This window comes from Mus musculus, chromosome 12 (assembly GCF_000001635.26).
Source record: "Mus musculus strain C57BL/6J chromosome 12, GRCm38.p6 C57BL/6J".
In the NCBI taxonomy this organism is placed as follows: Eukaryota; Metazoa; Chordata; class Mammalia; order Rodentia; family Muridae; genus Mus; species Mus musculus.
Genome location: NC_000078.6, coordinates 52,791,171 through 52,818,664, shown reverse-complemented (window position 1 = coordinate 52,818,664; position 27,494 = coordinate 52,791,171). Strand labels below are relative to the sequence as shown.

Genomic DNA, 27,494 nt, shown 5'->3' with positions numbered 1-27,494 from the left:
CTGAGAGGGTAATAAATTATTCAGCTCCCAGAATGGATTTGTGGGAAGTAGGAAGCTTGTGTTTTCTACTTACCAGCTTTGAGTATATCAAAATGGAGAACTCAACAACACACCGTATTTTCTCATGTAGCAGCCAGCCTAAAAGAGAGTCTTGAGAATCGTGCAAACCAGCTAACAGTTAACGTAATTTTTGACCTACACAAAGCATGGGGTGGGGGCTGGGTTGTCTGTTGCAGTGTTTCCCAAGTCTGATCTGTTTGCAGATAGGAAGCCTTTCTCCGTCAAATGAGGTTTTCATTGCCAGATTGTTAGACAGCTGAGAAAAAAGATAATAATCAAGCTCTCTCTTTTTTTTCATTTGTGGTTTTCTCAGCTTGGGTTATTAGAAATGAAACATAGTAATACTTCATTAGAGATTCCGGAATCAGAGAAGCTTCCTGGTGCTGGGCACATCGCTCAGTTAATTCAGCGCTTGTCTGGCATGAACAAGGCTCCAAATTCAAACCTCAGTATCTAGGGAAAAAGTAAGAAAGGGGGCAGGATGGTATAGAGGGGTGAGGGAAGGAAGGAAAAGAAAGAGGCAAGAGGAAAAGGAAGGGAAAAATAAGCTGGAGAGATGGCTCAGTCAGTATAACATTTGCCTTGGAAGCGGGAGGTCTTGAGTTCGATCCCCAGAGCCTACAGAAAATCACGGGTGTGGCGGGTGTGGCAGTACATGCTAGTGATCCCAGAATTGAGGAGGCTGTACTGACTGAAGCCAATGGAAAGACCTGTCTGAAGGTGTGCAGCAACTGAGTAAGGACACCTGAGATTAGCCTCCCACAAGCCCATGCAGGCGTGTGCACACACGCATGCCTTCACACCCTCCCCAAACACATCACAAGGAGCTTTATCAGCCCAGTTGACTACATTGGTCCAAGTTTATCATTCCATTTTGAGTGTGTGTGTGTGTGTGTGTGTGTGTGTGTGTGTGTGTGTATGCTCATGTGCATGCGAAGTTACATGAGCACAACCAGGGACGGATATCTGGTGCTCTGCTCTGTGATGTTCTGCCTTATTCCCTCGAGGCGGGGTCTCCCAATGGACCTGGAGCTAGGCTGGGCCAGCAAGCCCTAATGACACCCGACAGCCATATAGACTCTGAGGTGACAGGTGTTCATGTGTGAGCATAGTTAGCTTTTTACACGGTTCTGGCAATCTGAACTTAGTCCTCAATACTTGTATAGCTAAGCTCTCTTACCTGCTGTGCGATCTCCCTACCTTAAACTATATCATTCCTACTAAAATAAAACAAACCAAGACAAGAAAGCTATAAAGGAATTTCTCAATGTCACTTTTTAGCGGGAAACCAAAAACTTTCATGGAGAGTTAAGGAAAGAGGAAACATTTGGTACCGATGTACTTTGTTATATGGAAATGAGGTTTTAGGTGCTAACATTAAAAACTGCACTATCATTAATGCTGAGGAAGACTTAGAGACAACCAGTACTGCGTACAGGGATCTCGGTGTGAACACACGCTGATGTAGGAACACAGTGTTCTGTGGGGTTTGTTTTTATCTTGACAGGAAATCAGGTTTATTTTTATCATATTCTATTGACCACAATTTCGAACAATAAATAGCCTGCTTCTTTTAAGCATGGCTAAGGATAATTTTGTTGTGTTTTAGTATCTATCAGTAAATTATATAGGAGTCTAACTATGATTGGTAGTGTATATACTTGCCACTAATCTAGCACATGTATCCATGTATTCACTTATTAACTAAAGTCACAGGAGTGGCAGCAGTGTTTTGGTTGGGAAACTGTCACAGTTATATTTACTAAGATTTATGTGATCTTTGAGAAATTTCAGAGTTTTACACAATGGTCCTTCTTGGTTTTAACAACAGCCTTCCAAGTAAGATATTTACAACTAAAGATATTAAGACTCACAGAAGTTATCGTACTGTTTGGTGTCTAATTCCTAGTAAGTAATAGAGACCAGACCATAAGAACCAGGCCTGCATCAGCATACGCAAGCAGTTCCACTCAGCCTTGCTCTTGGTCACCCTGACACTCGGGATGACAGGAAACCAGGAATCACAACCCTTTGGGAGACTGAAGAATCCCCATTGTGAGCTGTTGAGACTGACGGCTGAGTCTCATTCTCTCAGGGTGCTTTTGAAATCTCTGAGGCAGCTTGTACTAAATGAGCCATCATCTAGGAAGCAGGCTGGGACATCCCAGTATACACTGAACACTCGACAAGACAACTACTAGAGTTCAGAATACCCTTCATTGCCATGGTAGTCACAGCCCTCATGGTTGGGACCTGACCTTTAGGGTTGGGGGCATGGCTCAGCTGGTAATATGGTTGCCTAGTAGTCACAGCCTTCTGTGCTCCATCCACAGCTTTGCGTACATGGGAGGTAGCAGGGCCTGTGTTAATCCTAACACTTGGGGAGAGGGTGGGGGCAGTAGGATCAGAAGTTCAGGGTCATCCAAAGCTAAGTAATAAATTCAAAGCCAGCTGAGGATGCATTGAGACCTTGTCCTAAAGACCCAAACCAAACAAGACACAAACAAAAAGAAGAAAAAAAAAGCAAGGAAGACACATTTTATACCATGGTGTTTAGGTAAAGGTTCTTTCAGAAGCTGCTAAGCTGTTTTCTTCCAGCTCCATTTTCTAAGCTAGAGTTCTGCTTTCCACTAAAGGGGTGGGCAGTAAGATAGCTCACCTGGTAGAGGCTCTTGTCACCAAGTATGACAGGCTGAGTTCCAGCCCTGTCATCCACATGCTAGAAGAAGAGGACCTACTCCCACACACGGTCCCCTGACTTCTATACACACATGCACATAAAATAGATGAACAAGTAAAAGCCCTGGTGTCTGTTCTCAGTGTGAATGCAAGCCAATGCATGACTAGCCTTCTTCATTCACCATTAATCCTCCGTCTCTAAGTAGAGAAAGAAAGTCTTGTAGAGGGCAGTATTAATTAAGCATTTTGTTTCTCGAGGGGGCCTCTCTTGTCAGCCTGGCTGGCCTCACATTCCCTCCTGCCCAGTCCCCAGGGTAAGAAGTTCTTCTTGTAAGGTGAGGCTCTCTGGTAATCTCACTTTGCAGCTAGGAATGAAGGCTTTCTCAAAGCCCCTGATGCTCAAGTAGAAGAAGAAATATAACGGAAAGGCCCACATGTCTATATACTACTAAACACAGCACAATGCAATCAGCTGTGTTCTCCCCGCCCCTCTAGCTCTTCCCATTTTGAAATCAGGGACCTGAAAAAGTAGAATGATATGACATACTGGGGTTAACTCGAAGTCCTCTGCAAATGGGGTTAAGAGAATTGTGAAGCTGGGAGGTGAACACCTTTCATTTTAGCAGAGGCAGATCTCTGTGAGTTTGAAGCCAGCCTGGTCCACAGAGCAAGTTCCAGGACAACCAGGGATACACAAAGAAACTGTCTTGGGGTGGGGGTGGGAGAGCGTCTCTTGATATAGAACACAAAATATTATGAGTATGTATATGAAATGGTTTATAGCTTTCATCACATTATCAAAAATACCACTAATATGAAAAAGATTAATCTGGATGAGGATTAGAAAGACTTAATTCCTGTGGCTAAATATAGGCCAGGGCCCTTGGGTAGAACTGAATATTATTATTTGGCTAAATGGATATAGTGTTAAAATGGCTCCTAATAACTTTTTATTATATATATAGATCACAGCATTTCTCATCTCTCATCAAAGAAGTTTCTCCTTGCAGTAGATAGAACACAGACCCTCAACTGGTCAACATGCTGAGAACAAGACACTGGCGTGCTAAGCCCTAAATGAGATTCCTATTACACACACACACACACACACACACACACACACACACACACCAGCCAGGGCTGAGGGATCTTTGCAGAAGAGGGGGCAGAAAGCCTGTAAGAGCCATGGTGGTAGATGACATAAAGGAAATGGTGTTTTCCAGATACAACAGGGCAGCTATAGATATAAACTCACAGCAACAGCGACAACCTGCATAAACCCCACCAAAGCTCCAGCCACACCAAATCCTGGCAGATACCAACATTGGCAGAAGAAGCGATTGGCATTCAAGAGCTTCTAGGAGGGGGAGTCCATTTCTTTAATAATAATTTAATAATTTAAAATCAAATTAACTGTAAATACAATTTAATAATCGTAAATCAACCACATGCTACATCAGGTCCCACTCTCAAGACTAGCTAGCCAACATAAACTGGGGTTAAAAAGAAAAATCTCAAAGTTGGGTGGGAAGGGATTGGAGGGTGGGAAGGGGGTGAATATATTCAAGATACAGTGTATGAAATTATCAAATAATTAATTAAAATGTTTCTTAAACAACCTGCTTTCTAATCCTAACTCTGCCACCTTCCTGCTGTGTGATTTTAGGGAAGTCGCTAATCCTCTCTGCTCCTCAGTTCTCTCATCAGAGAACTAAGTATTATTTATACAGACTTTTTAAAATTCATAACTGAAAAGTGCTTTGTGGCAACGAAAGTAAACAAGGTCAATAGCCGATTACACCATTACTTGAATGGCAAAAGAATGTGAGGAGCCTTGAGAGGAAGGTCCTCAAACAGACATAGAAAGAAGAGGACAAACCAAGGTTACAAAATCTCCAAAATGGATGTCTGCCCAGGATGGGCTTAGCTGTCTCCACAGATACCCTCATGGAGAGCACCAAGCATTTTCCTCAGGCTTTGAACAGCCATGCTGAGGCCGAGGAGATGGTGGCTATGCCACAACATCAAGTCAGTGGCAAAAGTTGGACTCCAGATTTTGGTTCCAGTCCAGGCATCTAGAAGAAGAGGAGGAGGAGGAAGAGGAGAAGGAGGAAGAGGAGGAGGAGGAGAAGGAGGAGGAGGGGGGAAGGAGATTGGAAAGAAGAGAGAAAAAAGAAGGAAAAGAGAAGGAGAAGGAATAAGAGTAAGTTGATGATAATAATAATGAAGGAGGAGAAGGAAGAAAAGGAGAATGAGAAGAAAGAGGAGGTGAAGGAGAAAGTGGAGAAGGGAGAAAAAGGAGGAGGAGGAGGAGGAGGAAGAACCAGCTCATAGTACTACTGTTGGCTAGCCCCTTAACGTCAGCTGATCTGTAGACATTTTTCTCCCTTGAAAGATGATCGTTGGTCCTGGACTTCATTAATCAAACTGACAGTGCTCTTGCATTTCTTTCCTGCTTCTCCTCAGAGCTCTCTATTCTACAGTGGGCACAGTGTGCACAGTAAGTGTCTCGTGGTACCTGCTGTAACCTTTGAAGCCACTGTGCGGATGCTGGGAAACAGTGTGCGTTAGCATCCTCTCACACTGCCTTGGTTTACAGAGAATGGATATGTGAACGTTAGGCTGCTGACTGGTTTAAGGCAGTGTTAGAGTCAGAAACCCACTTCCTTTCCAATAGCATGGTCTCCGTTCATGAACTGAAATAATAGGGACTTTTAGAGAGCTTTAAGACTTAATTGGGCACAACCTTTGAGTTATATTAACTGGGATCTAGGCCTGGGGGCATAGCCCTGTGGTAGAATTCTTACCTGCTATGTTTGAGGCCCTAGGTTTGAATCCTAGACCGCAAAAATGCTATTTAACCGAAACCACAAACAATAAGGAGAAACTCTGGAGTCCGTTGTCTATGATGGAATTTAACTAAAATAGCAACACTGCACTGTTTTGAAAATGTCAAATTTTGATCCAAGTTCAAACCACCAAAATTCAGTTTACATTGGCCAACTCCTAACTCTTGAGTTTCTGTGAATTATTTGCTAATTTAATAGTGCTTATGAATATATTTTAGTATTTTTCTGAAATATGATTTAGAAGTTATGGTTTCCATGGTATGCTAATGTCACTTATAGGAAGAGAAGAAGGAATTTTTGTTTCGCTTTGTTTTGTTTTTGTTTTTTTTCGAGATAGGGTTTCTCTGTGTAGCCCTGGCTGTCCTGGAGGAACTCACTCTGTAGACCAAACTGGCCTCGAACTCAGAAATCCACCTGCCTCTGTCTCCCAAGTGCTGGGATTAAAGGCATGTGCCACCACTGCCTGACTTAAGAAGAAAAATTTTAAGATGACCATATGGGAACTCAGTCATTTAGAGTACGGGGGAAAAAAGCATTTGCATTTTTTTTTTACAAAGAAATAAGAGTACTTACTTGACCCTAAAAAGCTTTAAGAGTTGCATGGGAAGGTTAGAAAATGGTGTAGGAAAAAGCAAATAAGGTCACCGGGTCCTCAGACACAGGTAGAGGCAATGAACAGTTTGGACAGAGGCAGGGGGGATTTCCGGGAGCTGCCACCTCTGTGTAACTGCCGGGTTAGAGATGGATGCGAGGCCTGTCTCCATGCCTACATGATCCATTCTGCAGTGTCTGCTTTCTGTCATTATGTAAGGAAAAGAATATGAGCATCTTACACATGCTTCTGTTTGAAGGAGGAGTCCTTTGGGCCATCTATAATAGTGTTAAGGAAATGACATATCAAATAAAAAAAATTAGGGTGGATGAATACTAAAACGCACCACATTGGCTTTTTTAAAATAAAGGCAGAAGCCATAAAATTCTGTTACATAAGCACACAGTAAATGCTCAGTCTTTATAAATTTTTATGTTCTGAGCTTTAATAGATTTGTCCTAGCAACCTGAAAGACATCCATGGACTTGCATTTTAGAAGACTTATTGAATTTTCGGAAAACCACACTAAATGGTTATGAAATATTTATTCCTATTTGTGGTCTTATGACAGACAAAAATATACAGCTGCCCAGAGAACTGTAGGAAAAGCTAAACCAATGCTTTTGAAACCAGCTCCCTCCTCCACTGCCACAGAAAATGACCAAGCAGATGTCCACCAGCTTTGAGATGAAGCTCTGCTGGGCGTGTGAGTAAAGAAACCTTGCATTTGTCTGTACGAAGCAGGGCAAAGGGAATCCCAGTTTCAATGTCTCACCACATTTTCATATCTCCTAAGGTAAACTATTCTCAATGATAACAAAATGATTTACCTCTAAATATTCACAATTTTAAAACTGCAGACAGAGCCTTTATGGTCAGTACTTCTCCAAGTCACTTCCCTTAAGTGCAATGTGTTCCAGGACTGGGTCTGGAAGAAACTGAAGGGATACTAACACTCACATGTCCAAGAGTGAAAATAACTCCACTCCGGGAGTCCTCTCAGCCATCACACGGAAAAGAGTATCGGTTTGCTTTCCATCAAGAAAATAATCAGAGGAAATGATCTGAAAGCTGATTGTTTTCCCCAATCCTATTTCAAAGACATAAGTATCAAGGGAAGAATATAGCTACGGAGAGGAAGGAGACCCCCCTGAAGACACGGCAGGGAGTACTGTTCATGACCTTGCAACAGCAGACAACTCAGGAGACTCCCACAGAGTCTCAGCTGCTTGGCCTGCAAGATGGTTTCATGAGTAGGCACTTCATCTGTCACAGAAAGGATGTGCAGCCTAAAGACCGTGGTAGTTCTATAGGGAGAGGGAAACTCTTCTGAGGCGTGCGTTTCTGAAGGTCCCTGGCTTCTCAGAGGTACCAAAGAGAAAAGTTAGAAGGAACACCAGGCCAGCTGAGTGTAAACTTTGAAGACATTTCAGAGAGTGTATTCATGCACCTTGACTTTACGTGAGAGCAACATTGGAAGCTGGGAGAGGTAAGATCTGTAGTTAAAATATTTCTTAAAACAACGCTTTGCTCTGAGTTGCTTTGAGGAAGACGCACAGACAGGTGCAGAAAGGACACCACCTTCACAGGTGTTTGAAGAACTAGAGACAGGGAAAAGCTGTCTTTTTATTGAGCCACTGAGGCCTGGCTCTCATTATTTTGGAGATGGATTCCTTCAGCAGGGGCAGTAGCCATTCCCTCTGTAGCAGTAAAGGGTTGCAAGGAGGCCGTTGGTAACACCAGTGTTTGATGATCACTGCGCGAGCTGCGACAGAAATTCCGTTGATGAATCAAAGAGGAAATCGTAAGAAGCTCCAGTTTGGGCAAAGGCCGCTGGGGAGGCAGGTCCATTTCTCGTCCTCGAATCACAGAAGCAGTGTACACCAGACTCTGCTGCTAACAGCCTTGTGCACATTACTCAGCCCCTAACAACAAGAAACTGGTGGGGGCGGCAAAAGTTCGTTACCTCCAATTCCCTGCTCAGCCCAGGTTGTTATTCCGTGTGATGGGCTTTTTGTTTGATGGGTTTTGTGTTTTGTTTTTCTTTCTACCCTTTCAGCCCAAGTCCAGCCAGGGTGTCACTTAACAGCCTTGTAAGCAGCTCATATCTCTCTCCTACCCGAATCACCCTGTACACCTGTAAAGTCAGGCTAAGAACGAGGGCTGGGTTTTTAAAAGAATTTTAATCTATGCTTCCCTTTGTAGATACTTTTGTCATGGTTCTATCAAGCCCACACTTCATTGAGACTGTTTAGTTTTCGTTGTCTTCCCAGTGTGCCCCCCCCCACCCAAGCCCAAGCCCAGTCATGTAGCATCCTCTTTACAGTGTAGAAAATGCCCCTCCTTCAGATGCAGCGCTCTTTTTTCAGACCATCTCCATCTCTTGAACGAAATGGCTCCATAAGACTCTGTGTGTGGTACATGTCACAAATTCATAGCTTCAAAATGAGCCGTTCATAAGTAACGTGTATGGCTACAGGAAAGATGCCTCTTGTCTGGACCCATGTGTAAGATGATTTCCACACCAATAAATGAGAGCGAAATGCAAGCTTTCTCCTTTTCTCTTTAAAAAGTTAAAAATATATAATATAAATAACATAGAATTGTATATTCTAACCAAAAAAGGGTAATGCCTGCATGTTTCTGACATCTCTACTTTTGTTTCTCCTGACTTTATGGGGTGCCCTAGTAAAAGATACTACCACTGTCATGAAAGAGCATGACCAAAACAAGTTGGAAAGAAAAGTTTATTTGACTTATATTTTCACATCACGATCCATCATTAAAGAACTAAGGATAGAAACTCAAACAGAGCTGGAACCTGGAGGCAGGAGCTGATGCTGAGACCATGGAGGGATGCTGCTTACTTGCTTGCTCCTCATGGCTTGCTCAGCTTGTGTTCTTATAACAACCAGGACCACCAGCCCAAGGATAACACCACCCACAATAGAAAGGGCCCTCTTCTATCAATCATAGAACTCAAAAGTTTCATTTCAGTGTTGCCAGTCTCTTGTTAATCACGACTGACTCTTCAGCTCCGGGTAACCAGATACAACAGATTCTTAACTCAAATGGCCCAGTAGAGTCTTTGCCCCACCCCCACCCCCGAAACTTCAAGAGTCAGGCCTCCATCATCTGCTCTCAGAATTCTTTTTGTTTGTTTGTTTGTTTGTTTGTTTTGTTTTGTTTTTCAAGACAGGGTTTCTCTGTATAGCCCTGGCTGTCCTGGAACTCACTTTGTAGACCAGGCTGGCCTCGAACTCAGAAATCCGCTTGCCTCTGCCTCCCAAGTGCTGGGATTAAAGGTGTGTGCCACCACCTCCCAGCTGCTTTTAGAATTCTTATCTTCCAAGTTCCTACAGAACAGTCCACCTGAGCTCTCAATGCTCAATGGCTTTTCTACCCCAAAGTTTCAAAAGTCCTTCCACACTCTTCCCAAATGCATGGTCATATCTGTCACAGCAATACCCACTCCTGGTACAAACTTCTGTCGTAGTTAGTTATTACCACTGTGATAAAACAGCACCACAACCAAAAGCAAGTGGGGAGGAAAGGGAGTTTATTTGGCTTGTATTTCCATACCATAGTCCACCATCAAAGGAAGTCGGGACAGAAACTCAAACAAGAGCAAGAACCTGGAGGCAGGAGCTGATTCAAAGGCCATGGAAGGGTGCTACTTACTGGCTTGTTCCTCATGGTTTGCTCAGCCTACTTTCTTATAGAACCCAGGACTGCTAGCCCAGGAATGGATAGCACCCATGATAGGATAGGTCTTCCCCATCAATCACTATTTAAGAAAATGTCCTAAATCTTTTTTTTTTTTTTTTCGAGACAGGGTTTCTCTGTATAGCCCTGGCTGTCCTGGAACTCACTTTGTAGACCAGGCTGGCCTCAAAGTCAGAAATCCGCCTGCCTCTGCCTCCTGAGTGCTGGGATTAAAGGCGTGTGCCACCACGCCCGGCTCCAAATCTTTGTCTTATAGAAGCATTTTCTCAATTGAGGTTCCCTTCTTTCAGACGACTATAGTTTGTGTCAAGTTGACATAAGACTAGTCAGGTCACAAAAAAAAAAAAAACTAAAAAAATTAATAAATGAGTCATATGGGAGCCATTTCTCCTAGAAACAGTGACTTTAAATCCACAGCTGTGACTTTTCCCAGCTGTGTTGCTTGGGAAAGAGAAAGTACCAAAAAAAGCAAGAGATACATAAACTGTCTCCTCAAACATTTCCTAGGATCATCAGCTCTGGGTGTATACTGGAGCCCTACACCTCTATGAGGATGGGTGTCAGGGTGACTAACAACCAAGTTCTGAGGCAGCTGATCCCCAGCATATCCAGGACAATAACTTTCAAAGCTTCCTGAAATATTCTGCTATGCAGCCAAAGGTAAGAACCAAAGGCTGTCATGTATTGTCCCTGGAAGCCAATGGGACTGTTAGTGTTTCTCATTAATGTTCTCATCTCCAGTTCCAGCCACCTCGAGGAATCAGGAAATCACAAGCTAGCAGAATTGTAGTTTAATTCGACCAGATGCCCCCTTCCTTTAGGATATGAACTTGTAAAGAGCGTAGAATGGTCAGAGTTGTGGCAAACGGTGAGCTGAGCAGATGGCAGCCAGTTCCTTCTTGACTCAAGGCAGCCATGAGATGAGTAGTCAGGGAGGCTCTAGACTTCATTTGCACCCCTACTTCAAGCTGTTCATCCTCCTATCTATGATAAATTAAAACACACATTGATTTCACCTTTTTAATTTGAAAACAGCGACCCCTCCCCATCATATCCATTCATGGTAAGTGTTTAGTATAAGAGAGCCAGGCTCTCGAAGTCACAGCTCTTCTCTTTCTTAGACCTCAGCATGTGAGGGGTAGGAGGCCAATGCAGTAAGATAGAAGGAATGTTGGGCTTCATGCACAAAAAGCATGGTAAGACTGTCGAAGTGATGAAGGCACTTTTGAGGTTTATTTTCATCTGTAAGAGCAGGTTGTTGTGAAGAATTAGAATTAAAATTTAAAAAAAAAGTCCTGACATATATTAAGAATTCAGCGAATACTACTGAACAAAAAGCTCTCCAGGCAAAGAAAGGGTTAATTCATATCCCATTTCTAATGGCCGCCTGTCTTAGTTATGGTTTCTATTGCTGTGATAAGACACCATAAGCCATGGCAACTCTTACAAACAAAGAAAAACATGAGAGTGGGGCTGGCTTTCAGTTGCAGAGGTTTGGCTATTATAGTGAGAAGCATGGCAGCATCCAGGCAGAATGGTGCTAGAGGAAAAGCTCAGAGTTTCTACATCAGGACCCCCAGGCAGCTGAAGTGACTGTGAGCCACACTGGTCACATAAGACCTCAAAGCTCACTCACACAGTGACACACTTCCTCCAACAAGGTCCCACCTGCTCCAGCAAGGCCATACTTCCTAATGGTGCCGCTCCCTATGGACCAAGCATTCAAACACATGAGTCTGTGGGGGCCATTTCTATTCTAACCAGCATTTCCCTCTTTAGACCACATAAATAGATGGCTGTTGTTCCTCAATTATAATTAAGCCAACATTTGAAAGGAACAATCCCCAGAATCAGTCCCTAGTTAAACCAATGCCAGTTTCAGGCTTGCCTCCTTGGTCTCAGTTTCAAATGTCTCTATGATAATATTTTTCTTTAATGTGTTTTAATGATTTCTTTTAAGTTTTATAGTCTGTGATACTATTCATTTTCCAATATTCCTTTTGCTATTTAAAGGTACACAGCTCAACCATCTGGTAGGTTTCTGGAACCACCTGATATTTAACATTCTCATTCTGAGTCTAACTGCATCAGTCCATGTGGCTAAGGTTTATACACAAACATCTCCACAACAACGTGCATCCAAACCCAACAGGGTTGTCTTCCATGTTGCCTGGCCCAAGAATTTACTAAAGATTTATGTATCTTTATTTTATAGGTATGAAAGTTTTGCCTGAATGTATGCATGTGTACCATGTACATACCTGGTTCCCAGAGAGGCCAGCAGAGGGCATTGGATCTTCTGGCATTGGGATTACAGACACTTGTGAGTTGCCATGTGGATGGTAGAAAGGGAACCACAGTCCTCTGCACGAGCAGCAAGTTCTCTCAACCATCTAGCCATCTCTCCAGCCCCACCTTGCCCAAGTCTTTACAAAGAATTTTACACATAGTTTGAAAAAAAAAAATGTGCTATGTCTACGACTTAGGATATATTTCCAAATCATACCGAAAATACTTTCACCAATCAGTTCATCAATGTCTTCCAGCATTGGTCATGAAGTGAGGATGGAGGAGATAATTACTCAACCAGATGGAGTTTTCCATAAGGCTGGGCCTTTTAAGCATCAACAGTCCTCAACTCTGCCTTCTGCACACTAGCGGTTGAACCCAGTGGTTTGTGTGTCCTGGGCCAGCAACTGCCCTTGAGTCTCTGGTCCCTTTCTTTCCATTTCTTTTCCTTTAAAAATATAAATTACTTTGATGAAGCCCGCTAAGTTGTACAAAGTATCTACAAACTTACTGTACTGCACAGGTTTATTGGTCAATAATATCACATATTATCACATGAGCTATACACTAGATATTGTGAAAACTTCCTACTGATTTGATGTAATGGAATCACAGTCCTGCTGGCATGATGGTCTGTGCCTGAAACTGAAGTACACGAGGCGGGTGGAACTCAAAGCCATCCTCAGGCTGGTGAGGTTGAAACCCGCCTGAGCCACATGAGACTCTATCTCCGAAAGAAAAATTAAAAAGGAAAGAAAGTAGCCATCTTCCAGTAATCTGCCAAAATGGCAAACACAGAAGAGGAGGGGTCCACGCTATGTGTTCTCTTGGCCTTTTAGGAAACAAAAACTTGTTCCTTCAACCACATTCATCAAATACACAGGAAGGATGGTCCTGTAGGCATCAAGTGAATGGGCACCGTTCACAGAGGAATGCCCTAAAACCGTCATCTCAGCTACACTGGAAGAGTCTCCAACACTCAGAAAGACACTGACATCATTGTAAACAGGCAAGTTTGGGGCGAGATCTTTGCCAAAAGAATGAATGTACATACTGATCACAGGGAGTGCTTGAGGAACCAAGACAGCATCCTGCAAAGGGCGAAGGAAAATGATCAGAAGACAAAGGAAGCAGAGAGAAAGTCACTGGGATTCACCTGAAGCAGCAGCCCATGGTACCCAGAGAAACACTCGGTGGGAACTAATGAAAAGGGGCCTGAGTGGCTGGAGCCCATTTCCTACCAATTCATGGCTCCATGTACAAGAAGAAGCAAAATACCTAGACTTTAGAGTGCTTTTCTAAAATTCAAAAAGGAATGAAATGAAAACAGAAAAGAAAGCTCACTCCTAAGCGATCACCACGTGGACGGATTTCAGCTTTGTTTAGTAATTTATAAAGAAGGACATTTTTCACTGTTGGAGGCTGGGAAGCTCATGAGGAGACATCATCAAAATTCGTACCTGGTGAGGACTTCCTGCTCTGGAGTAGGTAGCTTCTCACTGTGTCCTTACATGGCAAAAGAAACAGCCCAGCCTCTAAGGTTAGCCATCTCACTCAGGAGGGTGGGGTCCTTTAAAGCTATACTTCTTAAGAAATGCTACACAAAAATTTTGGGGAGATATATTTAGACCATGTTACACATCAATCAAAAAGAGATTCTAGGTTGGGAAAATCTAAGGTTGAGGAGAAAAATTTTAAAATTAGTCTTCATTTCTGCCAATCAATCCCTATTTTAAACTCCTGAGATGTGGGATATACCTTTGATGGTGGTGATTTAATGAATGTTCCATCTAAGTTTGAGCCCAGAATAAAGAACAATGGTCATAGTGCACAAAACAGTACCTGACTAAGTTTGTGTGCAGTATATCTTCTAAAATTTGAGTATATATCAAAGATATTGAGGAAAATTGAGAATGGTCTAAATCAGTGACTATTAAACCACTCTAATATTGGCTCAGTAAAAGAATAAATGTACACCATGACCAATTATGTATTCATGAATACATCTATAATCAAACTTTACAAAATATTTTATCTCTACAATTCTGTCCAGCTGCATTGTTTCAGTTATCTGACTAAATCCATTTCACAACCTGCTAAATGGACTGAGATTATTTTGCTCTGGAAAAAATAATGGTTGAAAAGACAAAAAGGAAAATGTGTATTTTTCCCAGAAAAAAAATATTCTCTTCAATCTCATTTAAGATATGCTGTATTTACTCAGAGGTGTTAGGAATTGGATGCTTCAGACTATGGTGTGGGTCACACAGATGCTAAGATCAGAGTCCTCCAGACCCCCAAATGTTGACGTTAGTAGTTCTCAGATGTGTATGCCAAGAATTTGGAGCCCTGGATAGAAGCCCTCAGTAGTCAACCTTGGCTGCTGCTCACGATCATAGGCAGTGGACCCTGGACTCCATAGCTGTCCTCTGGGAAAACCACCATCATCTTGGTCAAAACTCACTTGTTGTTCTTCTATAACAGAAAGAAGAGAATGTTTCTCCCTCTGAACCTCCCAAATCAGGGGCAAGTCTACCTCAGCCAGTCAGGAAGCCACTGGCACCATGTGCTCAGCCTTCTCTTCTCCCTAGTTGTTACCCACAGGTCTGTTCCAGGGCTGGATCACTGTGCCACAGCCCATCACTGTTCTCTCTTTGTGTTATATTGGCACAGCCTCTTGGACCCACGATGAGCATGAATCCTCTCCTAGCAGCCCCTTGTCTCTAGATTTCCACCATCTTTAGATCATCAGGCATACCTGATGTGCAAATTCCCAGCTGTGAAGAGGACACAGCCCTTTCCCAACAGGCCCTCTAGCCCCCATGTGAGTTAGTGGGTGTCTGGATTAACTCCCAGATGTCTTAGGCATCTGAGTCAGAAGGTCCTATAAACAGATTTTAATCCAGTGTTCTACCTTTGAAAATCAGGCCTATATCAAAGATTCAGGCACAAGTCTTACATGGTGGGAGTTTGAAAGTAGAATTTAAAGTTGGGAACTGATTTCAATTAAGTCACTTCCAGGCTTCTGTTTATTTACAGGCTACATTTCTTAGTCTATGCCTTGCCACCTCTTTGCTGTCCTGTCTTCAGGGATACAGGCAGCATTCTCCCTGAGAAAGTGCCTGCTTAGCACCTAACACGGTCATGCAGCTGAGGTCTCAGCTAAGACTGCAATGTTTAAGGTTCTTGGACAGATCGTCTTGTGCAGCACAACTTCCAGACCTGGGCGTGTGGGTACTCGTGCAGATGGGCGTGTAACTGTTTCCGGTGTTTCTCACACCTCTAACCGGGCACGTCTGGAAAGTAGCAAGTAAAATAGGCAGACTGTGTGTTCAGTTTGAAAACAATGGAGAAAGGATTTAGTATAAGTCAGTTTTCCTGTGACTTTTTTTTTTAAGGTTAGATTTTTTTTTTTTTTTCTGCTTTCAGTAGCAATCACTTCCCTGTGAAAACTTTGTAATAATGATTAACTCAATCTGGAGGTTATAGTGAAATTTCCTCCTGAGAACTTGGAACTAAGAGAGATAGGAGAGTGGTGTGTTGGTTTGAATACGATTGGTTCCCATAGGCTCATATATTTAAAGGCTTGTGGGAAGCCACATGTGCCGTTGCAGAGTGGCGCTGACTACTGCTGGCCATCATGCATAAGTTCAGACAAACAACCAATGTGTACATATGCAGTAAAGTTTTTTGCAAAGACACTGCCTGGCCCAGACATGATAATGAGGCTTTGGGAGTATAACCAATCAGATGTGAGACATGCAAATGAGGTATGATAATGAGGCTCTGTGAGGTACAGAGAGAGAGAGTAGCCAATCAGATGAGGAACATGCAAATGAGGCTTAGTGCATAACCAATCCGGGTGTGAGACACGCCTCTCCTAGGCCTATATAAGCAGCACCAGTTCTGGGCTTGGGGTCTCTTCGCCTCTGTAATCAAGCTCTCCCAATAAATGTGTGCAGAAGGATCCTGTTGCAGCGTCGTTACTGCTGGCCAGTCCGGAGCGCTCAAGAAAGGCTTGGACATTAGTGAGTACTAATTGACAGGATTAGGAGGTGTGGCCTTGCTGGAGGAAGTATGTTACTGGGCTTTGGGGTTTCAGGTGTTCAAGTCAGCCTCAGACTCCCCTCCTGCTGCCTGTGGATCTATATGTAGAGCTCTCAGCTACCTCTCCAGTGCCATGTCTGCCTGCATGCCCCCACGTTCCTTGTCATAATGACAATGGACTAAACCTCTGACCTGTAAGCCAGCCCCATATAAATGTCTTTCCTTATCAGAGGTGCCACGGTCATGGTCTCCTTGGACTCAAACTTGGGCTCAACTATCTGGCCCTGTGTATGAACTGATCCCACAATTAGCGCCCTGGTCCTCTTCACAGCAACAGAATAAGACAAGTAGTGTATGAGAGAGAAACTTTAAGACCAACACCATGACCAAAAGTCACCTTTAGAGAAAAAGGCTGGGGATGCAAAGTCTTGGTGTTTGATCTGATGTCACAAGGGGCAGGGGCAGGTGGAAGGAAATGAGCATCTGGGTGAAATGTCTGAACATATACTTTGTGTGTTTGTATGTGCACATATGTGTGGTCATGTTCATATATGTGCACATGTACATCTTGGGTTCCTCAGAAGCTTCCCACCTTGTTTTTAGAGGCAGGGTCTCTAACTGAGACCTGGAGCTCAGGGATTAGGCTGCACAGTCTGACCAGCACGACCATGGGATGCTTCTGTGGGTGTCCTGTGTCCTAGCACTGGGATTGCAAGTGCATAAGTCTGTGCTAAGATTTACGTGACTCGTGGTGACTGAACTCAGGTCCTCCTGTTTTCACAGCAAGCACTTTACTGACTGAGTGACCACTAGGCCCCTGAAAGCACATTTACTGATCAAAATAACTGCCAATTAATGAACCAAAGGAAAAAAAAAGGATTGCAAGGGTTTGGGCAAGCGTATCCATCTATGAAATATATAGAATCTCTGGGCAGGTTCCCAAGGCAACGTGTATATCCAAGACTTCAGATACACTCTCAGATTCTCCAACAGTGTGAGAACAATACCCCAAACATATTTGTGTCTTAATTCCTCCAATGTTTTTGTCTGAAATCAGTCTTAACGGAGCAAGCACACTTCCCATATGTTTTTAAAAACAATCCTGCCTGTGGGGAGAGGAGGCAATGGACATAAAGACTTGGGTTTAACTATCTAGGCTTGTGTATGAACTGATCCCACACTCAGTACCCTATTCTGTCCTGAGCAAGAAGGATAAGGGAGAATAGATATCTGACACAAGAAGCAAACAAATGCTGTAACTGTATAAGATTTTTTTATAAAAGTAAATTAGAATGACTAATGTCTATGAGATTATGAGTAGGTGTTTTAAGAGTAGGCATCAGAAATTGATGATCTAAAAATTTAATATATGACCACTGGTGAAAGCCACTGTGAGCATTTTCCAAAACCATTTTTTCAATGAAGTTTTTAAAAAATGTACATTAATATATTTTCCCGAGAAGACAGTGTCAAAATGACTTAAAGCAAGCACTGTAAAGGCAGTGTGAGGTGTGTAGACAACTGTAGTGTGTGTGTGTGTGTGTGTGTGTGTGTGTGTGTGTGTGTGTTCCCTTCATCAAAAACAGAATAAGCCCCACCTGCTTCTTCCCAACCCCTGCCTGATCCCCTCCAGGCCTCTGTGAGTGGATGTTGGAACCTGACTGTGCCTCTGGCTAACAGTGAGGATCTAGAGTCGGCTGTGCAATATACACAGGGAAACATAGTCTCTGGGCAAAAGGAACAAGGAAAGCTACAGGGCAAGAACTAGCTTGACATTCTCTGGGGCTTTAACGATCAGGGTGAATGGGAGGAGCCACACCAGAGACTTAGGCAGTAAAGAGTCAAAGGAAGAGATCCAAAACAGAAGAATGGCATACTCTGATAGACAGTTTTTAAAAATAGCTACTGAATGGGAAATAGGCTGCAAGAGTGGGGAAGATAAAAGGTAAAAGAAAGCAAGATTAGTCCAGGCATTAAGTACCCAGGCATTAAGTACCCAGGCAGGCAAGGGCCAGGCTGGCTCAGTAGTGTTACACAGCAGTGAATGAATTGAAGGCACAACTGGGGGATGTGTTTCCTGTTGATAGAGATGTATGTATGCCTAGGCAAAGAGTGGTCCCTCTACCGTAACTGGGACAAGTAGGGGAGCACTCAGAGCAAGTAGGGGAGCACTCAGAGCGATCGAACGGACATCCCCAGCTTGAGACTCCTACTAAGACATGAGCAGAGTAACCAGGTAAGAAACTTGGGTTTGGACCATTAGGGAAACATTGGAATAGATGCACAAAACTGGCATTTTTCTGTACACAGATGGTCTTCAAGGTCATGGGCACCCCTGTCCTGACGATTACGTTCCACTGTAAATTAATAAATCAACTAATGGACCGAAGCAGTAATATGAAGCTGAGACCATGAACCCAAGGTGGATCTGCCCCCTGCTTTGCCACAGTCTCATCTAGGAGCTGCTTTACAAGGGTGTCCTGGTAAATCTCCACTGACACCCTGGGCTACGTGCTTTATCATTTTGAATGTATGTAGAGTGCGACGAAAGGGTGACATGGAGGACACGTGTACAACGACACCAGAGGAAGTGGCATGGAACAGGCAAGGTTGAGCCTGAGAAATCTGAAAAACTGAGATTAGAACCTCATCGTGGGACCTGCAGGGGGAGGGCTAACCCCTCCCTGGTTCCATACCTGCCTCAGAGCATTCAACTAGGCGACTCCCAACCAGCTTGTCCCACTTAATCAGTGACCACTCAGCACCTAGGATACCTCGCCGAACTAACGAGGCATCTCAGTAGCAGAATCCTTCAGGCAATGAGTGCCCTTTCCCTCCCTGGATATTCTCACGCCCTTCCCCAGAAACTATATAACCTTTTGTTTAATTCAAACCCACCACCATATCCCCAATAGAGAAATATGAACAAGCCAGGATTGTCTCAGAGAGCTGCTTCATACTCTCTTTTCTTCCCGTCCCACTCCACTTCACCCCCTCCTGGAACAGTATCTGACTTATGCAGACTGTGGACCCCCAGTTTGCTGGTGGCACCTGCACACCCTGAGAAGGGAGGCTGAACCTGGTACCACAGTGACATATTCAAAAATTTAAATGTACCAAAATTCCACTGAACAAAGAAATATTATATAACGAAGGAGAAACTTATATAAGCATATCAGGATTCAAAACTAAGCCTTTCGTGCAGACCACAGTAGCGGCCACACACACTGGAGTTTGCTGACTTTGGGCTCAGTAGAGAAGGGCTCCATTGTTACACACATTTGAGAACATCACAGAGAATTTAGCTAAGTAACTTGATGAAACAACAAACAGGACGGTGCTGACAGAAGCCGTAAAGTAAAATGAAGGTAGACAGTTCCAATTCAGCACTGAACAGTCATTGTCTGGGATCATAGGACCACTGTCCTGACTTTACATCTCCTGCAGCTCCTTTCTCAGTGGGGGAAGATAGCTCACACCTGAAATAGAGCAATGACAGATACAAGAAGCCTTTCTAAAAGTACAAAGACAGCTACAGTGAGAAAGCAGATCTCCCCAGAGATAATGTTTCAAACACTAAATAAACTATACATTAATGGCACGAAAAAATTTACATTCCTATTGTGTTAAAATTTAAGTTTCCATATGTACTTTATTGGTCATTAGATAATTAAATAATTACATCTAAATAATTAATTTAAATAATTATTTTTTCCTTGTCTTTTGTTTGCTTGTTTTTTATTTTATTTTCTTTTTAAAAGACTTATGATTTATTTATTTATTTATTTATTTATTTATTTAATGTATATGAGTACACTGTAGCTGTACAGATGGTTGTGAGTCTTCATGTGGTTGTTGGGAATTGAATTTTAGGACCTCTGCTCACTATGGTCAACCCTGCTTGCTCAGTCCCTGCTCATTCCAGCCCAAAGATTTATTTATTATTATTATAAATAAATACACTGTAGCTATCTTCAGACAGCACCAGAAGAGGGTATCAGATCTCATTACGGGTGGTTGTGAATCACCATGTGGTTGCTGGGATTTGAACTCAGGACCTTCAGAAGAGCAGTCAGTGCTCTTATCCACTGAGCCATCTTGCCAGCCCTATTAGTCTAATTAAGTGAAGTTAATGACAAGTTAGTATTTTTAAGACCATTTGAATTTTTATTTATTTATTTATTTTTATTACATATTTTCCTCAATTACATTTCCAATGCTATCCCAAAAGTCCCCCATACCCTTCCCCCCCACTTCCCTACCCACTTATTCCCATTTTTTTTTTTTTTTTTTTGGCCCTGGCGTTCCCCTGTACTGGGGCATATACAGTTTGCGTGTCCAACCATTTGAATTTTTAACAGTGTTTTTAGCTGTGTCTTCTAACGGTAGGTGTGTTACCCCCCTCACTTCTAGCATTTAACTAACTTCCTGTGTACATGCGAAGGATTTGTGGAATAACAGCTGATTTGCCTTACAAGCTCAATCCTGTATCAACTTAGGGAAGCCACACACTAGATCAGCACTGGAGAGAGCAGTACAAAGGAGTGTCCTCTAACTTCTAGTTTACTCTCACCCCAAGATTCCTCTGAATAAATTATCTCTGGATCCTAGTCACAATGCTCCCTAAGGCCGGCCGTAGGAGGGCACTATTGGGGGCTGACATTCTGCTGGGGCTGCCTCCAGCCATAGCTCTGCCATCATGCTGAGATCTTCCCAAGAGCAACTATCGGTGGCATGGGGCTCTCTGACTTACACTGATCCTTTTCTCATGTGCTCCCCTCTCTCTCCCTTTCTTACCCCTTCCCTCCTCCCTTCTCTCCTCTGAATCTTCTTTCCCTCCCTGTCTTAAACATTGACGTAGTAACCTAGTGTCCTAGTAAGGTTTTGCCACTTTGACACAAGCTAGAATTATCTGAAAAGAAGGAATCACACTTAAGAAAAATGTCTCATAAGATCAGGCTATAGGCAAGTCTGCAGGGCATTTTCTTAATTATGGACTGATGAGGACGGGCCCAGACCTTTGTGGATGGTACTATCCCTGAGCTGGAGATCCTGGGTGCTATAAGAAAGCAGGCTGAACACGCCATCTGGAGCAAGCAAGTAAGCTGCATTCCTCTCTGGCTTCTGCATCAGCTCTGCCTCCAGGCTCCTGCCTTAAGGTCTTGTCCTGACTTCTTTCAGTGATGGACTGAGACCTGACAGGTGTAAGCTGAGTAAACTATTTCCTCTCCAGGTTGTGTTTGGTCACAGTGCTTTATCACAACAGTGGGAATGTAACCAAGACATCTGGCAGATGATCTGTCGCACTAAACGTGAAAGGTGAAGCCAGATAACAGGCTAAGCCAGATCCACTCAAAGCATTTAGAAACAAGCTCTCTCTTGGCGGCTCACCACGCTTCCATGGTAGCTATAGGCCATAAGTCACTTCAGTGTTAAGATCTACAAATCTGCTTAGGCTTTTATTTTATTTTATTTTATGAACCAGCTTAGGTAAAACAATCTTCCTTAGGGTATCATCTAACTTGAAGTTTAGACAAAGCCTACATGTAATATATATTTTCCCCTTAAGGACCTGGGAGAGAGAAGAGACTATGGCAGGGTCGAAGTCACAGTGTATATTTCTGGAGCCCTCATTTAACTGTATGCTCACCAGCACCCCCATTTCTCTGTGCTGTGACACCTTCAAAAGGTCTCCAGAAGCCACAGATGTTTGAAAAAGTCTGACATTCGATCAGTGGTTATAAAAAGCTCCTTTCTTCTGCATAATGCATTGTCTTCGGATGAAAGACTCTCTACAAGGAGAACATTGCCCTTCCCACCAGGGTAGAAACCACCAATTGCTTCAAAGGCAGGCAGCCTCAGCTTCTGCAGAAGGTACTAATCACATGACCTGCTCTCCATCCTGGCTTGATGTCTTTTGTTAAGCCTTTCGGAATCGTTTGTAGATCCTTTCATTCTCTGCAACTGATTTCTATGGCATGGGACAAAAATACCCACCCTGTTTCTTGTATTTCCATTCTATTCTCAAAGGCCAGTTTTACGCTAGGTAATTGGCAATGTAGTAAAATTAGAAGAACAACGATCTGGCTACCGTTATGAGTAATGTTTCCAAATGTTACTATAGTTCCACCTCAGACTCTTCCTCATTGACAGTCATAAAACTGAGACTGGCTCAAGATACCAGAGGCAATTTTAGACGTCTTTCCAGAAAGCCGGCCTTACCTTTAGCTGAACTAGATGCACATCCACATGCTTGCTGTCTGCATCCTGCTGGACCGAGTAGGTTAGGTCACGGACCCTCTCTGAGGTCATCCGGAGCCAGGTCTCAATCTCAGGTAAGTGCAGGACAATCTTCCAGTCGGCTGCTGTGTGGAGTGGAGGTGGCTTTCCATACTGCTGCTCAGCACCCACGTCCTTCACGGCCTCTTCTCCCTCTCCTTCCTCCTGCTCCACGGTAGGTGTCATGTTGATGGCCATGGGCGAGGCATCAGTCGCCATGGGGTCTGGGTCCTGGGACCGCAGTGGGGAAAGGGTCACACTCATGGTTAACATGGAGAAATCTAAGCCTTACTTCTTTCCAAAACAGCTGAAAGGCAAAAGGAAATAGGAAAGCAAAGTCAGACTAGTTTGCCAAATAAAGCAACGATACTTCGCAGAAGAAACGGGGTTTCTAAATAAAGCCAGGTTCTAAATTAAGAAACCATTGCTCATAACAAAAACAGAAAGAGGGGTTTTGATTTTATACATTGTAGTCAAAAGACCCAGTAAGTAACACAAGAGCATGGTGATACTGTCTCTCCAAATATCCATTTTCCCACTTCCTTAGTAACAAAAACTGATATTTAACTGTGAATGTTCCTGTCCTGAATTTAGAACTAGAGTCCCCCATTTCCTTTACAGCTAGCTGTAGCCCGGTAGACAAGTTTCAGCCAATGAGAAGTGGAATAGCTATGCAGAAATTCTGATAGCTGTTTCAAGGGACCGCTGAACTAGAATAAGCCACCTGCCTGCCGGCCCATCTGCTCTCCACCGTTACTCCAGTCTCTATGGTGGACTTCATGGCTGGGGCTCTAGCTCCACATCAGGCCAGGAGATGCTCTGGGATGCTCTTAGGTGAGGATGGTGAAGCACAGAGCTATGAGTGTAGGTCATAAGGTACCAAGGAGCCTCTCTGCCAGTACTGCTGACATGTGAAAGGAAAGAACGAATTTCTACTGTGTCGAAACAATGATTAAAGGTGATTTCCTAATGTATGCATCCAAACGTCATTTTGACTAAAACCAACATATTCAATACATGAAGTAAAAAGTGAGGGTGTTCTAATTACCAAACACACTGTGTTAGTATCAGATATTGTCTATTTTGAAGATTTGAATAGATGACAGAGCTACATAGATGATAGATACACAAGCAGACAGACAGACGACAGAGATGATAGATATAAATAACATGTAGCAATTCCAAAATGTTAGTTTCTTGAAAAAGAGATTCTACCATAAAGCTCTAATTAATACTGATTAATTAACATCACGCCCAGGTTACATTAATATAATACCCAGTTATGTTGAAATTTTCTGAGGAATTTGGAATTTTAAGAGTAATAAGCTGTTCTGATACATAGTTACCAGTAAAAAGGTGAGATTAACAGCTGCATATCATGGTGAACTAAGTTTACTTTTGAGGATAAAGGTTAGTTACTAACAACGATCATGCTCTTCTGAAAGTGGTCTAGCATAAAATACCCTTTGGCTCTTATGTTTTATAATAAATGGGTGCTATTTCAGCCCTGGGAACAGCTTGTATTCAAGGCTAATGGATTTCTCTGTATTTTACAAGGTTGTGGTGGTGTTTTTGTTTGTCTGTTTGTTTAGTACATTCAAGTTATACTTCCATTACTGACAAGTAACTGATCAAAAGTTCAGAAAGTTAATGTGATTATCAGAAAGCAGCTCACACATTTTGTCAGATTCTTAATATTCACTTAGCAGCTGCCTTTGCTTCCGTTTTGCTATAACAAAGGCCATTACCAAAGCAGTCTGGGGCAGAAACTGCAGGAAAGACCTATTTCACCTCAGAGGTCATAGTCTACCATGACAGGAAGTCAGGGCAGAAACTCAGTCCAGGCACCTGGAGGCAGGATCTGAACTGAAGCAGAGGCCATGGAAGAGTACCGCTTACAGGCTTGCTTCATATCCCCCTGCTCTCTTACGCAGCCCAGGATCGCCAGCCTAAGGGTGGCACCACCCATAGGGCACTGAGCCCTCCCAACATTAATCATTATTCAAGAAAAAGACTACAACCAACCAAAGGGTATACACGGGTGGGTCCATGGCTCCAATATTTATGTAGCAGAGGACTGCCTTCTCTGGCATGAGTGGGAGGGGAGGCACTGGGTCCTCTGGAGGCTTAACGCCCCAGAGAAGGGAGAATCTAGAGGGGTGAGGCAGGAGTGGGTGAGTGGGTGGGTGGGGGAACACCATCTTAGAGGCAAAAGGGAGACAGAGAGACGGAGGTCTGCAGAGGGGAGACTGGGGGACAACATTTGACATGTAAATAAATAAAATAATCATTTTTTAAAAATAGAAACTGTACAATAACACATGGCAGAAAGAGAGAGAGAGAGAGAGAGAGAGAGAAAGAAAGAAAGAAAGAAAGAAAGAAAGAAAGAAAGAAAGAAAGAAAGAAAGAAAGAAAGGAAGGAAGAAGAGAGAGAGACTTGCCCACAGAACAATCTGATCAAAGCATTTTCTCAATTGAGGTTCTGTCTTCCCAGATGACTCTAACTTGTTTCAAGTTAAATAAATAAATAAATAAATAAATAAATAAATAAATAAATAAAATCAGCCAACACTGTAACAAAAATAAAGTTATTCTTATCTATCAATATAGAAGGGGGAAAAAATCAAGACAGCTCCCAGCATGACCAACCTGTAACCATCCACACCTAATGAGCATGGGAAACAACTAGATCTACGGAACTGACAAAATGCTTAAGAGTGGGGTGGGTCCTCGGCATTTCTTAAGTACTCTTCAGGTACTGCTCTACAACCCCTCTCCTGACTTCCTTGTTTCTCCCTCTGCTCTCTGCTCTCTGCTCTCTGATCCCCTCCCCACTCCCTCTCCCGCACTCTCCTCCCCCACCCTCACAAGGACCCATGTAGCACACACTCATGTCAGGCTTATGTATTCAAAACTGACTTTAAAGTTCTGATCATCTTGCTTCTAGCGTCCAAGTGCTGGGACACCTGGAGTGTATTGAGCTAAGTAAAGTTTATCAGTGACCCTTCAGAAGCAAGGTGGTTTGCAAAAGGCAAAGCGCATCTCATTAAGTTGGCTGGCCCCCTTTGCTGCCTGCCTTAGGAAGTCCCCTGGTGACAGGCAGGAGGGAGAAATACATCCCTCAGATTTTCAACCATCTTGTGTTTAAATTTTATTAAATGATAACAATACTAGCCTTAACTAATAAAAATCTCAAGTATAACAAACTTTAACAGAAGGCATCCAATCCCTTCTGAGCTACCTCGGTGCTTCCCAAGCCATACCCCAGTATCACACAGGTGCTGACTCTGACTTCCCCGAACACATCTGAATTATTAATCAGTTCACTGCTTTCTAAGGGACAAATATCAAGTCTCAGAAAAAGAAATCCGATAACAAAGGTTAACGAAGCCTTCTTGTTCAAGGTGGTAAAACTGGTTACAAATGGAGAATGCACTGATGTAACAATGATTGTCTCAAAAACTTGACTGTGCCAAAGGTCAACTAGGAGTCGGGCTGCTGTGCCCTGAGCTGCCTCAGATGCATAGAGTCACCTACATGCCCAAGACCCTGTATGGCACTTACTGACGGGCAGTTTCGTCAGATTCCTAAAGCAAGTGATTCATATCCTACCTTAAACTACAGATTTATCAATGACTCAGCTCACCCGATCACAGAACTGTCTTATCCCACATTTCCATATGTGCTGTCAGGCTACACACAAGTAAGTACAGGGCAAGCACTCAGTGCCTCTCAGACTTAGTTTCCTCAGCTGCAGAATGAAGGGACCGAACTAGAGAAGAATGTGAGACTGCTCATAGTGAGAGATCCAGGGATTTCACAGCCATTACTCTTTCTTTTCTATTCTTATCATGTGTAACTACGACATAGTGGCTCTCCGTTACACTAAAGCACACAAATAGAATCAACTGGCTTCTCATAGTTCATAGGAAAAAAATTATTACTAAGAAAGATAATTTCTAAAGCATAGTTGGCGTTGATAATTTTTCTCAGGAGAATGAACATGACAAGGGCTCCCCTCTAGGAACCGTCCCCTCGAGACTAGTGACATAGACATGGTTCTTGTGTGGGGCCCAAAACAATAGGAACACTAGACAGAAAGGTGTCTGGGGAGGACCAAATGTGCATTACTCCGGAGAGGGCTAGGAAGCCCTGAAAGGCAAACTTCAAAGCAAGATTCTCCCGTGACAAATGTTCAACTAATCCAACTGAAAGGAAGGAACTTTCCCGTGTAGCCCGGGCATGTAGATGAAGCGAGCTTTGCTGAGCTCACACTTGAGTTTCTGTTGTGTACTTTTCCTTACGAATACTTTTGCCACTGAGAAATGAGTGCATGTGTCAAACGCTTAGCAAGCGAGGGACGTGCTATAAGTGAATCAATCACATGGCTCGTGGGAAGCAATTAATATGAACGTTTGATTTTCAATTCTGACAGTTCACATTGCAGCAGAGCAGCAGCCATGGCTACGCTCCCTGGTTTTCGTAAAAATCACATCCGATGGAAAAGATAAACGTATGTAATCCAAGGCAACAGCTTCGACACGCAGAGACCACGGTAGTGATCCTCGGGTGGAGCTTCCTGCCCTTATCCTGGTTACTTTTGAAACATATTCCACTTCAACACAAACAGTGGGGCACGATTTTCTACTTCTAGGTGCTGCAAGTTCTATGCTTTTCCTTCATGAGTCACTTCATAAAGGAAAAGAGGCCTTCTAGTCACAGAGATGTTAGAAAAGAAAACGCCACTAGACAACAGGTCACAACAGTACAAGTGAGAGCATCAGCCCAAGAGCATACAGGTATCCACCGAGCTGCAACTGACTCCAAGAAGACAGAAGACTGATCAATCAGCATTTGAAACCCAAGGGCCTCTCCCTCCCTCCCATCACCAAATGTTTGTCTGTGGTCACCTTCCTTCCCAGCATTAGAGATAATACCTCCTTTTATCCCGGCTCCTGTTAAAAATAGCATCC

The 27,494-nt window shown here is 43.2% G+C and overlaps 1 protein-coding gene and 1 long non-coding RNA gene across 11 annotated transcripts in view; both read right to left on the bottom strand.

Moving 5' to 3' along the window:
- Positions 1-19,948, bottom strand: part of Gm51971 — a 33,096-nt gene extending 13,148 nt beyond the window's left edge. The window contains exon 1 of the long non-coding RNA XR_003950181.1: positions 74-19,948. This is a non-coding gene — a long non-coding RNA (predicted gene, 51971). The remainder of the gene's footprint in view (positions 1-73) is intronic.
- Positions 1-27,494, bottom strand: part of Akap6 (A kinase (PRKA) anchor protein 6) — a 456,981-nt gene that overhangs the window by 336,904 nt on the left and 92,583 nt on the right. For all 10 annotated transcript variants that reach the window (XM_006515821.4, XM_006515828.4, XM_006515822.4 and 7 more), the window contains one exon: positions 22,465-22,828. In XM_006515821.4, the coding sequence (XP_006515884.1) occupies positions 22,465-22,794 (330 nt within the window). In that variant the 5' untranslated portion in view covers positions 22,795-22,828. The remainder of the gene's footprint in view (positions 1-22,464; positions 22,829-27,494) is intronic.